This window comes from Centruroides vittatus, unplaced genomic scaffold, assembly GCF_030686945.1.
Source record: "Centruroides vittatus isolate TY-2023 unplaced genomic scaffold, ASM3068694v2 contig_2787, whole genome shotgun sequence".
Classification (NCBI taxonomy): Eukaryota; Metazoa; Arthropoda; class Arachnida; order Scorpiones; family Buthidae; genus Centruroides; species Centruroides vittatus.
The window spans coordinates 405,313-420,847 of record NW_027121767.1 but is presented as its reverse complement, the minus strand read 5'-3'; the positions used below and the strand labels follow the sequence as shown (position 1 = coordinate 420,847).

General features: G+C 34.3%; 2 protein-coding genes across 2 annotated transcripts; one reads left to right on the top strand and one right to left on the bottom strand.

Annotated features, from left to right (window-relative positions):
• The first annotated feature begins 831 nt into the window (after nucleotides 1–831).
• LOC136972073 (uncharacterized) lies at nucleotides 832–2,152 on the top strand. Its single transcript, XM_067266617.1, has 2 exons — nucleotides 832–1,250; nucleotides 1,772–2,152. Exons 1-2 carry the CDS (start codon nucleotides 906–908, stop codon nucleotides 1,958–1,960), a joined length of 534 nt encoding a protein of 177 aa, XP_067122718.1. The 5' UTR covers nucleotides 832–905; the 3' UTR covers nucleotides 1,961–2,152.
• A 1,595-nt stretch (nucleotides 2,153–3,747) lies between these two features.
• On the bottom strand, nucleotides 3,748–5,587 carry LOC136972072 (uncharacterized). The gene is made up of 2 exons (XM_067266616.1): nucleotides 5,304–5,587; nucleotides 3,748–4,610 (listed from the first exon to the last, which is right to left on the bottom strand). The coding sequence occupies exons 1-2, from the start codon at nucleotides 5,521–5,523 to the stop codon at nucleotides 3,748–3,750; spliced, it is 1,083 nt and encodes a 360-aa protein (XP_067122717.1). The 5' UTR covers nucleotides 5,524–5,587.
• Between the last annotated feature and the right edge of the window lie 9,948 nt (nucleotides 5,588–15,535).

The following is a 15,535-nucleotide window of genomic DNA, read 5'->3' as shown; positions in this document are numbered from 1 at the left end:
GTTACTTTGGCAGAATCATTTACAACCAAATTTAATGAATGAAACGTACAAGGTACAAAAAAGCTCTAGAATTTATTTTCCTTAAATTTACGATTTAGGTATCCGTTGTCATAAAAATTTGTCTTTCCACTGAAAGACGCCAAAAAACGGTTAATTTAGAGAAAAATTTATTAGTTTAAAAAAAACATAGGTAAAAGTCGTTTGTAGTCGGACACTTATTGTTTATATCAAACTGCGAGGCAGAAACTGTAAATCGCGGAAGGAAGTCGTCCTATGATCGGTGGAAGACGGAATTCATCTTCAATTTTCACCTTTCTCTCGCTCCAGGTAGGAGTCTTGTTACGCTTAATAACGAGGGACTAGACACTCGGGAAGCGTGACAGAGGGAGAACGACCAATCAAAATAGACGAAAGAAAGAACGGAGATTGATATACAGTAGAGCATCGTTTATCCGAAACCGGTCAACCGAAACGTCGATTAACCGAAAGCTTTCCAGTCGGACTGTGTGGTGCTGAATCGAACGTTTTTGATACTAGATTAACTTCCTAAAGTATAACTTTTTTGTTTTTATATTTTTCAATATATTTATTTTGTTTGTACAAAATGAAGAAATAATTTTTAACGATACAATAGCCTCGATTATTATTATAAAAATTTTCGTTAGGCTTAAAATCGAGGAAAATTCAACACGAAGCGACATGCAACGGAGAAAAATTTGAACATCGGACAGGTTAATATATTTTTTCGTACATAATCGGTAATCGGAACAAATCACTAATCTGAACAACCCGAGTCCCCAATAGAGGACGTGCAGTCACGTGATAAACGTCATCGCCACGCCTACCAAAACAATCATCCGCCATATTGGTTGCTGATTTGACTTCACCCTGCTCGTTCGCTTATTATGTCAACGTGGAAGAAAGGCATCTTACCTGGCTATGCAGCCGATTTAAAAGATAATGATATGATAGAATATAAAAAGAAAATTTCTTTTATTGGATGGGATCCATACGAAATGAAACCAACGGATTTTTCCTCGAACGATTTAACTACGTGGCCCACTATAGAACATGGAGACATAGTAAATTATTTGGTTTTAACAACTAACGCTGTCACACTGGATCAGATGAAGGCATACAAATCACTCGATGCTCATAATTATTTGACAAGCGGATTTATCCATCGTGATATTTTATCAAGAGCCGTTCGTAATGATTTAATTTTGCTTGTAGGAAAGGTACGTATCTTCATTTGAGACTTTCCATTTCTCATAACATAAACTGCATTATGCAAAGATGTACCGAATTTAATTTTATATTTAGTCACATTTTAAGTTGATTAAGTTGTATTTATAATTACCATCAAATTTTTTCTTTTGTCACCATGGTTTTGTGTTGTGCAAGTCTAACAACCTATTATTAAGATTAAATTAATTAGCCTAATAAACCCTCCAATTTTTTATAGCTACATTTATCATATCAGGGATTGACTGGAGCAAAATAGACTAAATTTTTACAAAAAAATAGTCTTTAATTAACCACAATCAAATTTTTAGTAGAATGAATTTCAAGCATCTCATCAGCATATTTCAGGCATAAAGACCCCACATCAGCCTAATACATCCATACAGAGATGCTTGAAATATTAGGGCTTATTAGTTTAATCTTAATTTATGTTGTGGGCTAGAAACATTATTTAATAACCTATTATTGTTTAAATATATTATTAGAAGTAAATAGCACAGTTTCTTACAATTGTTTTTGTACACAGGTTAATCACTCACAAAATCTACGGCAGCCAGCTTTAGTAGTGTGGGTTTTAGCAAAGAAAAACGGAGAGGCGATAACTGGGCATTGCAATTGCATGGCTGGACAATCTTCCTCCTGCTCTCATGTTGGTGCTATTCTTTTTGCCATTGCAGAAGGAATTAAAATAAGGAAGCTCCCAGACATGTACTGACCGACCAAATAATTGGATTGTGCCACATGTAAAAGATTGTGGTTACAAACCACTACGAAAAATAAACTTTATGTCAGCTGCAACTGCAAGCAAACGGCAATACCTTTAAGAAAAAAATATACAAAAACCTTATTTGTCGAGTGATAAAACTTGGAATACCTGTATAAACAAACCAAGTAAGAAAGAACTTGAGCAGTTTTTGAACAAAATTTCTGTTCATAATCCAACTGCTGCAATTTTGTCAGTGATGCCAGGTTACTGTAATTCTTTCACAAACCATGTCAATTCATCTTTACATAAGAACCCACTTACAACTTTATTTGATGCCAAAAAAGCTGCCTTACCTTGGGATCTGCTGTTAAATCACTGTAGGACAGTGTTTGAAACTTTACATCTGACAGATGAAGAAATTGAATTTATTAAAGAAAACACACAAGCACAGAGTAGAAGCAAGCTGTGGTTTGTGCATAGATCAGGAAGAATAACTGCTTCTGTTATGAAAAGTGTGTGTAGAGCAGATATAGAGACTCCACCAGTTTCATTAATTAAAAAAATTTGTTACCCTAAAGAATTCTCCTTTAGGAGTGCTGCAACTGCATGGGGTTGTGAACATGAACAAATTGCTTGTGATGAGTATAAAAGATTACAACACAAAAAACATGAAAATTTTAGTATGAAAGTTTGTGGACTTCACTTAAATTCGTCCTGGCCTTACATTGGTGCAACACCAGATGGAATTGTAAATTGCAATTGCTGTGGAGCAGGTTTAATAGAAATTAAGTGCCCATGGTGTAAGAGAGATGAAAATATAGAAGAAAACCCTCCAAACTTTTCTAAATAAAGTGAGTAAATTCACGCTAAAGAAAGATCATGTGTACTACTATCAAATTCAAACTCAGCTGTTTATTTGCAATGCTAGTTATTGTGATTTTGTTGTTTGGACAAAAAAGTCCATTTACATTGAACGCATTACACGTGACGAATTGTTGTGGGCAAGCATCGTGCAACAAAGTAAAGCCTTTTTTGTGCACTGTATTTTACCAGAGCTAATTGTAAAAAAATTTTCTTCCCAGCCAGCTCTACTCCCACGAAAAGATCCAGAAAATGTATAAATTTTATAGAATAAAATACTTTACTGTACAGCAAATTGTTTAGTTTGATGTAAAAATTGCCACTTTTAAGCAAAAAAAAAAAAAATAAAATAAAAACCCAGAATGTATTACAGTATTGAATAAATATTGTAATTCATTTGACTAATAAATAAAATTTATTTATTATACATATTATTGGAACTGTCAGTTGGCAAAAGATTTCCACTCCCAAATAACAAATTGTGTTATAACAAAATTATTAATCAAATGGAACTACACTGTTTGATAAGTTTATTAGAGCACAACAAATTGTGACAATTTTTTCAATTGTTGTTACAGAATCTTTGGTTCTAACTGTAAGCAGTTCAATTGATAGTGTAGACTGCAAGATTCTATATTGATTTCGGATGCGGCCAATTACTCTTTCTACGTGTATCCTCAGATGTGAAAGTTTTCTGCTCTGCATCACATCTGTAGCTGAAAGTTGTTTCTTTCCTCTTGTGTATGCTGGAAGTAGAAGCTTTGCACAATAGAAACCTACACTGTCAGCTATATTAAACCCTCTGTCGGCTAAAATAATATCACCGGGATTGAGATAATTTAAAAAGCCAGAATGCTCAGTTAAATATTGGTCACTAACTCTACCTCCCCATGGTTCCGAAATAAATGATACTGTTCCTTGAGGTGTTACTCCTATTAAAAATTTATGGTGTTGTGATGTTTATATTGTGACCAAGTCTGAGCTCTAGAGATTAATGATGAAGGTCTATCAATAAAAATTTCAAAACAATCTATTATTATGGCAATGTTTTCTCCGAGGCAGTTTTTAAATACACTAGGCATTGTTTGCTGTAAAATGTCCCTATCTGGCCAGTGAATTAAATCAGACAAACGAACATACAAAACATTTGTCCATTTTTCCAGGATTCTTGAAACTGTTGATCGTGAAACATGAAACCTGTAGGCAAGATCCTGATGACATAAACTCATTCTGAATCTCATCAAACACATCAAAAATTCCTGAAACTGCGTTAATTTGCTTTGTTCTGAATGTTGAACAGCAGAAGAACATAAGTCAAATACAGCCAGAAGGACATTGAAGTTTACCATTCCTGTAAAAAATCTTGTTTTTTCATCATTTCCTTGAAATGACTGAAGTGAATAATAATCATTTATGGTGGCTGTTGCTTTTAATGTTGCCAGTTCTTTCCGAAGTGCATCACATTCCTGTTCCAAATTATGTATCATAATGGAAGTAAGTTCTGTTTGCGACATTGATGCAACTCCTTTTTCGTTCTCAGTTTGCAAGTAAACAGTACTCTTTCCATTATTGCACAAATCTGAAGCTGATTTTAAATTTACAATGCTTTCTGAAACTTCTTCATTGGAAGAAACTTCAGTTTGATGCACTTTTTCACACTGTCTACTTTTTCTTCTTTTCGTAGCACGTTCATATCGTTCTTGTCTTGCTCTTGCTTCCTTTGATCTGCTAATTTCTCCCATGTTTATAGTTGGGGCCCAATCTGGAGATTCTAAATCATACAGCTTTGCTGGTTTTCCTTTAAATAAAAAATAGTTTCACAATAAGTTTTGCTCACATACATATATACTTTTGTGTTTACAAGTAGAGAAAAATAGGAAGCAGTGAGACAGCAAAATTTATAATAAGAAAGTAACTTTACAGAAAGTATTTCCATCATTAGCCCTTGTAATTCATTCTAATATGTTCTTTTATGGCATAACAGTCTGAGAAAATGTAAATGCATATTAGTTTCTTAATAAACATTATTGTTCCATTTAACTAATTTTTTTCTTCTGTAATTTGGCTTTAAAACATTGTCTGAACACGTACCAGGTATGAAAGAGATATCAAGGAAAGAAATTTATCTTTTCGTTGCACCTTTTACTTCAGTTTAAATATTAAGTAAAATTCTACATTTTATTTGTAACCTTTAAATTAAAAGTTAATTGTGTGTGTCACCATATTCATTCTAAAGGAAACAGGATTTTATGACCACGAAAAATTTTCTCAAAGATGGATGGTACATAATATTTGACTGACCCACCAATGTTTTCTACGGGGCATCCATTATTTTTCTCAGGATTAAAATAATCGTTAAACAACCGGAGTAAAGCGTGAATTAAGAAAAGCATCTCACAGTTCCCTACTCTCTCCTATACGAATTACAAGGTAACGCAATCTCAATTTATAAAAAATAATACCAAAAACAAGACCAATTATGTACATTTACCTGAAATGAAATGTTTATTGCAAACACGTTTATTATCCGTCACAGAGGAATCGGTAAAGTTTTTCCTGTTAATTCTGGAAAGCCATTCCGTTCGCCTTTGCCGGGAAAGATCTTCGGTTTTTTTATCTTGATGGTGAATTACCGTCGGAATTCGGAAAAACGACCGATCTTTATGCTTTCCGCGGTTGGAATCGCAACCAAATACTACGCAATGGACCATAATAAATTAAAATTAAACTTTAAAAAATATGAGTTAGATGGCGATATCGAGATCGGCAACCAACATGGCGCCCGCTTGTTGACGGGAGTCGAGTGACGTCACCTGCACGTCCTCTATTGATTCCGATTTTCGGTTCTCTACTGTATTTATAAAAATTTTCGTTAGGCTTAAAATAGACGAAAATTCAACGTGAAGCGGCACGCAACGGAAAAAAATTCAACACGAAGCGACACGCAACGGAGAAAAATTTCAACATCGGACAGGTCAGTGTTTCTCAAACTTTTTGGACCGCGACTCCCCTTCTGCGCTTAAAAATTTCAAAGGACCCCGAAGAATGAGTATGTGTCGAAAAACATCCCGGAGGGAGGGGGTTAGGCCCGTATTTAAATATTTATATTATTTTTATTATTTCTATTATTTCTAAACATGAATTCATAGTAAATTTATAAAATATTTGAAAAAATTGATCTGGCATCAATTTTTCAGCGATCCTCAAATATTTTTCACGACTCCCACTTTGAAAATCACTGGGATAGGCTAATATATTTTTCTTACCTTATCGATTATCCGAAAATCAGTTATCCGAACAGCTCCAGTCTCCAATTCATTCGGATAAACGATGCTCTACTGTAATCCACATCCGAGGACACCTCGCACTCGGTTAACGTTCCGAATAACCAAAACGCCGTGTATTAACGCTAAAAAAAAAAAAAAAAAAAAAAACAGTTTCTTGTTTATTTTGCCAATCTGCAACCCTGCCACTTCGGATTTCGTCTGTTGTCGTCGGCGACACGGTGTAAGTATCCCCACCTGTCTTTCGGACTTGTCAACGCCACTGCTCTGGGGCCATCTTCGATAGACGATCAAAGAACCTCATCGATGCCCAGGACGTCCAGACGGCTGAATATCCTAAAGTATACTATTTTGTACATAGTGTAAGTTTATTTTATGTTAAAATAAACGGTTTTTGTTAGATACCTGTCATCTTTGTCTCCTCAGCCACCACTCGAATACGAATGGACCCTAGACCATCACTGACAAGCAATTAATTGACTACCCCTGGAAGTCGGCTTCTTATAAAACACAGCTTCCCTATCATCAAAAGTCACGGCACGCCGCTGCCATACATATATTAAATACTAATTTTTTGCATTTCTGGACGTTTCAAGGTGTCCTGAGTCCAAAAATGTAAAAAAGAGATCTTGTGGGGGTCATTTTTTGACCGATTGCCACACTTTCCCACTGTTATATATAACAGTCGGAAAAGTAAAAATGGCTGACAGATATGATTGTTTAAAATTTAAAATTCCCTAATAAGTAATCAAAACATTTACTAATTAGATTTTAAAATATATCACGTTATCAGTGTACAAATTTGGTTTATTTCAAGTGAAATTGCATAGGTTAACCAATTCAGCTATTCTAATGACACAAGTGAAAGGCCCGATGCAGGCATCGGAGCATACTAAATTACAAATAAAAATAATAATATACTGAGTATTATACCGTAAAAATATGAAATAAATATAAAATAATTTATATTATTAATTTAAATAATAGCTAGGGGCGCGCCTAGTGGCTGTTTTCGTCATGCCGTGACAGAAAGAAAGAGACTGCCCATTTTTTCAGCTTTATATAGTAGATATAAATCACAATTTTAATAGTAAATTTTACTATTCATTGCATGTTGTCGGAAATTGTTTAATACTTAAATCCTTGTTTTTACAATTTTATAATTATTTTTAGGTTACATTTCAAATCCGTAAAATCCGCATGTATTTTACCGGATTTCTTTTTACCTGCCTAACACCTAAATAGCGCCAATTTCCTAGAGAAAGTTTTTCTGGCATCCATTCTCCTGGCAGATTGCCTTCCACACTTATAAATAAATTCATTCTTTCCAATGAACAAGTTGTAAGTGCGTTCCACACTTACAACTTGTTCATTGGAAAAAATGAATTTATTTATTTATTTTTAAAACTAATCGAAATTTGTGCAACATTTATCTTATCTTAATAAACCCACAAAACAATTGTGCATTTAATTAGGACATTTATTTGTTATTTTAGCTTAAATTATGATATTTTAGATCTAAAATGGGCATTTTGGGGGGTTTGGTAATGGATTAATTCACTTTACATTTTTCCTCAAGGAAAAAACTCGCTTTGGAACTCTAACTTTGTCATTTATTACACATATTTTTGATATTATAGTGCAAAATATAAAACCGTATATGTATTAACATATTGAAAATATTAGTCAGGAATACAGTAGAACCTGTCTAAAACGGATCCTGTACAAAATTTGGTTAATGTTACCCTAGGATCCAAAATGGCGGCGGGGGAAATTTTTCCCTACGTTGGAGACTGCGACGGGGAAAAAAATTTTCCCTTGATTCAAGATGGCTGCGTTTCCGGCCGCCATCTTGAATTTCTCTGCACACTCCGCGGATATTAACCGAAATAAACAATAAAAAAAAAGAATTTTTTTACTCACTTTTCGATGGTGGTTGCCTGCTTCTTCCTATTTTTTTTTCCTTTCCGAACGTATTTTTAAATATACGCCCTTTCTCGTACTTTCTTTTACATATTACGGTCTCGTCGATTTCCACCGTTTTATTCGGCACTCCATTTTTAAACGATGTCAAATTACTCAAAGCTATAAGCAATACCAACCGTATGTGATTGGACCAATCGACTCCCGTTTTTCTGGATTTGCCCGCCGCAATCGCCGAGGTCGTCGCCGTACATTCCAGACATAGTTAGTGCCATATAAACGACAGAATGCAACTCCAAGAAATGTGGCCAAATTTACTTTTAAATGTTCCATGAAAGGCAGAGGTCTTCGTTCCGCACTTACTACATCGCAAGAAACAGCTTTCTCTATTACTCCGATAGTATAATTTGCATAAAGAATCGCAATGAATGCAAACGGACTCGGTCGGCTGTATGCCTAATTTTACAGCAAATTTCAATGCGTTATCGATACTGGGAGGCAAACCTGGTTCCAAAAAGTCGTCTTCAATTAACATGGAGAAATCACGGGGGGTGCATTTCGACCAAAATTCGTCGTTGCAACTCAAATCTGCAAAACTACTCATTATCGAACAATTGCAAATAAACTATACGTTTACCGATAATAAATTGTGCGAGAATGAAATATCGTAACGAAATACAACAGCAATTATTCCAATACGCAATTCGTCGCAACACTACAGCAAACGATTCCAACTGGAAACTAGTCGATTTGAATAAAATTGCCCGGAAAGGAACAGAATCACGTCGTAGATCATGCATTTGCATATTCGTTCGTAACACCCCTACGTATTTCCCGCCGATTTTACTCTCGCACGACGCTACGAAAAAGCTCCCTCTACCGTCGCAAATACACACTACCGTCCGTTTCGAGGTTACAGGAAACTCGGCCACGTCGAATGCAGGGTCGAAACCGAACGGGGAAAAATTCTCAACGGCGTCGACGTCACGACTCTAGGGAAAATTTTTCCCTAGAGTCGTGACGTCGACTCTAGGGAAAAATTTCTCCCTAGTAGTAGTCTCCGAAGTAGGGAAAAAATCCCACCGCCGCCATTTTGGATCCTAAGGTAACATTAACCCAAAATTTTAAAAAATAAATCTCGGATCGGAACGATTTTTTATTTAAAGTATTAATATAAACCGGAAACCCGTGTAACGCGGAAAGTGTAGAGTTTTTGGTGTATTAGTTGCGTAACATAACCTGAGTAAAGGGGACTTTTTCTGCGTAACATCAACCAAATTCTAAATCATAATTAAAACACATCTGAAGGGTATTGAGTTTTTATACAGATTTTTCTCCCTGTTTTTCAACCTGTCTTAGAAAACAAAACTCTTACATTAAGCCGTTTCTGAATATTAATTGTAACGTACGGCGCCTTTCCTCGTCAAGCAGCTAAGTAATCAAACCAATGACGTAGAATCTGTGTTATAAACTGTTTTATACGTCATTGGCTTACTTACTTATCTGCTTAATAAGGAAATGCGCCCATATCAACAAATTTTTCTGTACTGGTAAGAACACAACTCTGTATATAACGGAAACCTGCGAAAGCGGAAAATTCTAGCCGCTTCGTGGCGTTCCGTTTTACACAGGTTTTACTGTAGTGATGTTAATCTGGGATAATATTTTCCCTTAATTTTTTTTCCTTTAGCATCTTTTTCTGCACAATGACATCCGTAAGTATTAATTGTAAATGCATACTCCCTCCAAAATTAAAGAAAAAAATATAAAAATATATTCGATATTTTAAACGTAATTTATCGATTTACTAACTGGTAAGCCAGGCATTGCCAAGGAAAAAAATAAGTACAAACATTAAGATTATTACATTAATTTGTACTTCTAACCTTTCTATTATATTATATTACATTATTCGATTTATATAACTAAAATCGTTATCTTACGTAACGATTGGTCACTCGGTGTGATAAACCGTTACGTAAGATAACCTTTGTACTTATATAAATCAAATACTATAACAAGCATTAAAACGAAAACCACGAATTTATCTCGGTTAATTGATTTTTGGACTACTTGTATGCATCTCGTTACCCGATAACTTCTTATACAGTGTATTTCATAACGTTTTTCGGAATTATAAAAAGTCACTGCAACAGAAGTGGTGAACTCACCTCACGTAGGTAAATGGGTGAGCACTTACAAGTAGAAGGTTAAGACAACTAGGCATTAAAGTCACATAAACAATAATTTTTAGAACCCCCATTGTCCCATCTTTCCTTATACAGAATATGTATGTGAGCACCAAATGCACACATGAATGCTAGTGTGCCATCTTAACGCATGGGCACACTAGGCACGAATGCTTTTCATTTCACTCATGGTGAACTTAAGTTTACGTTTGATGTGTACACACGCTTCAGAACTGTCACGTTTCGTACGGCGAATTTTGAATCGCACTTATATAAAGCAGAAACACTATACGGAAGATCTAAAAACCCCGATTCAAAGCAAAAAATACAGTAACTAAATCTAGTAGAAACGTTTTAGATTTCTATCTATGGTCTGCTCACGTTTACGGATATCAATAAAAAAATTTGTTTACTGTTTTTGATGAGTAACTTGATTTATAGGACTAAAAAAAACTTGTATCGTATTCCCATTAATTATTTTAAATGATAATGCAGTCGGATGCCATTTAATCTTACAAAAACAAGGAAAGAAATGTGTTACGATACTTGGAATTTTCACGTAAGGATCGGGACGTATCTGTGGGGTGATGCTTATGGTCTGCAGCACCCACTTAATAACAAAGTAATCAGTTTTGTTATTTTAAAATAAAAAATATATATAATAAAGCATATCAAGTGAGTTCGATTAGGTATATAACAAAAAAAAAAAAAAATGACAGGGGTACATAACTTGATCCCATGTCCTTTTTAAACTAATAATAAAGAATTTGTTGCTATTTTTTATCAAATTTAGATAAGAATGTTTTCATTGGAACAGAGAAGATAAAAATTACTTTGCTCTAGCCTACAAGTCACGTATACACCCCCTTCTTGGTCATACCAGCCCTGTTTTTGATGGAAATTCTAATATTTTTAGCATTCAACTACAGCGTTTATTTAATTTTAAATCCAAAAAATAATCCGGTTTAATACGTTATTTCATTTTCCTATCGTTGAATGGCGAGATTGAATCCGTTACCTCACGCTTCATTGGAGTCGCTATGTCACGATATTGTAAAATAACAAGCTTCACGTATCTTATCGTGTTATAATTTTGATCCTTATCTCTGAGGAATAAGAGATAAGGATCAAAATTCATTTATTTCTAATAAGGCTAATGTTATGTAATAAATGATCGTTGTGTTTATGCTTCTCGTCTCTGCTAAAAAAAAAGACACGACAAAATTCGCTTTAATTAACGGTCACCATGCTAGTTCTCGTTCTCGCCTTTTCTAATAAATGGGTCTCATAACAAGAGTTATGAGACCCATTTATTAGTAATTTAACAGTGTTACAGTTGTAGAAAATGTATAAAAATTAGTTAAAATTAAGTTATCGAGCAGTCAAACAGTAATAAATTTACAAAACATAAATGTGAGAAAACAACAAAAAAAAAAAAGAAAAAAAACACAATATCCGCGGGGTGCGACATCCATCACCGCACCATCCAATTAATAAGGTTCGTATATAGGGTTAAATGGGTCATTATTTATTTCTTACTAAATTCATTGATACTGTAATAATTTCAGGAAATTAACTGCAAAAATTCTTAAAGAAAAATGAGGGTGGAATCCTTGCTCAGCTCTGTTCAGGTTTGAAGCCTTTTTAAATGAGATAAGGGGTGAGAACGGATTCGTTCAAAACAGAATTAGATTGTATTGATGGGATAAGGCAACGCAACACATGGGCGATCTGCTAAGGAAGAAATGACCCCAGAAAGACATTTTTGGAAAACTGGTCTCTATGCAGGTGTTACAGACGTGAAGAAAAGCAGAAAAACTCCACGTGGACAGCAATTTAGTCAGGCAGAAACCTCAACCAATTACCATTGTTTTAAGTTTTATCCATTCTTCCACAGGTTGACCCATTCTCCAAGATGAACCGAAGCAGCATTCGAATCCAAAAATCGTAAACAAAGTCTTACAAATGGAATTCTGAACGCAAATCCTGAAATTTGGAATTTCAAGTTTCCGTCTAGTTTCTTCTTACGGGTGACACTCTCTTTAAAGACATTTAAATAATTTACAGAAAACAATATGCTCACGAATTATTCAAATTCTTGAATATATTAACGTACTTTTTTTATAAATCTGATAATATTATTTGAATTTAAATCTGTTGTAGAAAGAAGTGAAAACTAAAAATGCGATTTTACTCATTCTTCATGTCCAATCTGATCTTGCATGGCCGACTTATTTTTTTGTATGTGATTGACCTAAGTTACGTTAGTCAGTTGATAAGTGTCCTCGTTACGTTACTCTATTGGATAGTGGAGTGCGTTCTTACTATTATATAGTTCATAATTCATCTCTAGATGAACGTAATTTACAGTACAACACACAAGACGTGCTCTATTTTTAGTGTACAAAACGAATTTTGTGTTTAGAATATTATAAATTTTTACACTATAAAAAATGTTCTCCCATTGTTTCTTGTTTATATTCCGCACCAATTTTGTAAAGGGTCGCTTTCAATTATAATTCGCCTCCTTCCAAAGCTTGGCTCTCTTCCTTGATTCAAAAATAAATCCTTTAAGTTTTTTCGCGAAGAATAATGGCAATTAAAGTAAATTATCATCGATAGAATGGTGAGAAATATAATTTTTAAATGTAAAATATTTAAATAGGGAATATATGTAAACCCGGAATTGACCTTTGATGTGTATAAAAAGTAACGAATTAGGAAACAGAAAGGCTTCACTTTATAACAATCCCTTCTAAATATAAAGGGAGTCCTTCGTTCTCTGACAGGTTGTCAGCATTTTGAATGAAAAATTGTCCTGTGAATACCAGTTCTTGAAGAATAATAACGTAGTTAAAAGGTCATTAATTTCGGCTTGAGGATCCTGTATTGTAAAATGCTTGCTTGTAAAGTCTCAGAATTCAATCTTTTAATTCGTATTAAATCTTTATGTCATATTTAAACTCTATTCGGATAAGGTGATGATCGTAGAATAACCGCTTAGTTACGATCAAAATACGATATAATTGGGACTTATTTATCAGGATTTTATCAGGATGGTACCTTTAGGCACCACTTAAAATTCTGATGAATAAAAATATCCTGATAATAAAATCTGTTCGGTTTTTTTACAGTTTGGAAATGTGAAATTTATAATTAAAAATTCGCTTACTCCCAGTAATGCCCCTCCCAGCCACGGTGTGGACAAAACACAAAACGCTGGTTAGTCGCGGGTTCGTACTTCACCAACGAGCTGGACACGTGGAGTTTTCCGCGTTTTCTTCACACATTTAACACTTAAATAGGTCCAGTTTCTTATAGAAAGTCCTCACCGTCCTGACAGCTGCCCTTGTGTTGCGTTACAGCATCTCATATTCGCTCCTGAAATTAGCATATCAAAGACAAAGAAATGAAAAGACAAAGCTTAGAAGAGAACGAGCGTATTTTTGAACCTACATGGGCCAAGATCGAGTTATCAAGTTCTCAAGGACTCTTAACAAGGTCAGCAGATACAAAGCAGTTACCAGGTGCTCGTCTTGTGAAAATATAAGTGCCATTTGGACCGAATTTTATCCTCCTTCCGGGTGTCTTAACTTCTCAATATGATTTTTTGAAGCTCGAATTTGCCGAATTGTTTTTTTTTTTCTATTTCCTCGAATAATTTCTTTCTCTGTATGATAAATGTTTAATATACACCATTAGTAGACGAGCATATAATAACAGCATAATCGCCATCACGCCAACTGCTCTTCATGACGTCTTTACCATGAATTTTACGGCCCCCGTAAATGATTTTGCTTTAAATTCTTGAACATTAATGTTGTGGAAATGTTATATACTTTGAATAAATGTTAATTTTTAGAATTTTCATTGTTTAAAGTTGATTTAGAACTATTAACTGCTATCAGTTATGTGCGTTATACGCCGATTTTATGGTAATTACTCCCATAAAAGCTATAACTTACTTAATTATATATGCATATTCATTTATAAAGTGTTTTTTTTTTTTTTTTCCTTCGTGGAAATTTTATAATTTTAGATTTTTAACTTTTACTTCCGGAATTTCGACTGTCTAGCGTGATGTTGAGCCACGTTTCCGGTAGAAATATTAATGCTATTACAGTACTACGTTGGGAAAAATTACTAATATTAAACTCACTTCGTTCTAAGAGCTTTAAAAAGTCCTCTTAGGACGTTTAATCCTACTCATCACGGGTTTGGCAAGGCCCATAATGTAGACGGGGCTTGAATTCATTCAATTAAATGTGACTGCATAATAAGTGAAGACTGAATTACCCTTTATTGTGGAAAAAGTAGGAAAAAGAATAACAATAAAACAGTAAATATATATATATATATATTAAAGTAAAACAGAAACTTAATAGGGAGTTATTCATTAATAAATATATAATAAATTTTAACGACGATCTGGAAGTGATACATAACGTGATCCTCGCTTTACGACTTCTCTGTCGTAAAGTGAAGCCCTAATTCTCACAGATTCTGTGTCTTATGTTGAGATTACGTTCCTACTATGAGGATAACGTATCTTCGGTTGATGCTTTATAAATAAAGTATTATATTAATGGTGATACTTTATACTATTCTAAGATGTAGCTATGGGGCTGTCTATTAATTACGTGTGCCCTACCTACTTGCTGTGTATCTTTTAAAACGTTACTAGAAAGCAAGCTTATAACAAAAAATTCATATACCATCAATACACTATCATAAGTCCACGTAGACCTCCTCTCTCCTCCCTAACATTGTGTACAGTAATGTACTTTTCTAGGGTGATTATTAACTATTAGGGGCGGTTTATTAACTTTACAGTTTGCATTAATAAACCACGAGTTGGTTAAGAAAATTTTAATAAACTGTACCACCCACTAATGTATCTTCTTCTAATGATATTTTATAAATTGCAACTGCTCCAACCAACCAACCAACGTATCAATTTTAAATGTTCTGTGTTACTTTTCAATTTTTTAGCACGTTGTCGTTCGTTACGATACCCTGTACTTTTACAGTTACGCTCACCGATGCTTCACAACACTTACAACCCGTAAAAAACCCATTTTGTCAACGTTAAAAAACAATGAAAGATTTCAATTTCAAATATATTTCATTTTGACGGAGGAGAATTCGTAACTTATTCATAGTAGAATGGAAAAAAATCGCGAAAGTAACGTTAGATACCGTAGTTCGTATTTTCTCCGCCGTGTGTCGCTTCTGTTATAGAGGATCTGACCCCAATTATGTACACAGCCAATTGCGCATAAGGTCATCTATTTTCCTCCAATCAGGGCGTATTTTACGAATGGCAC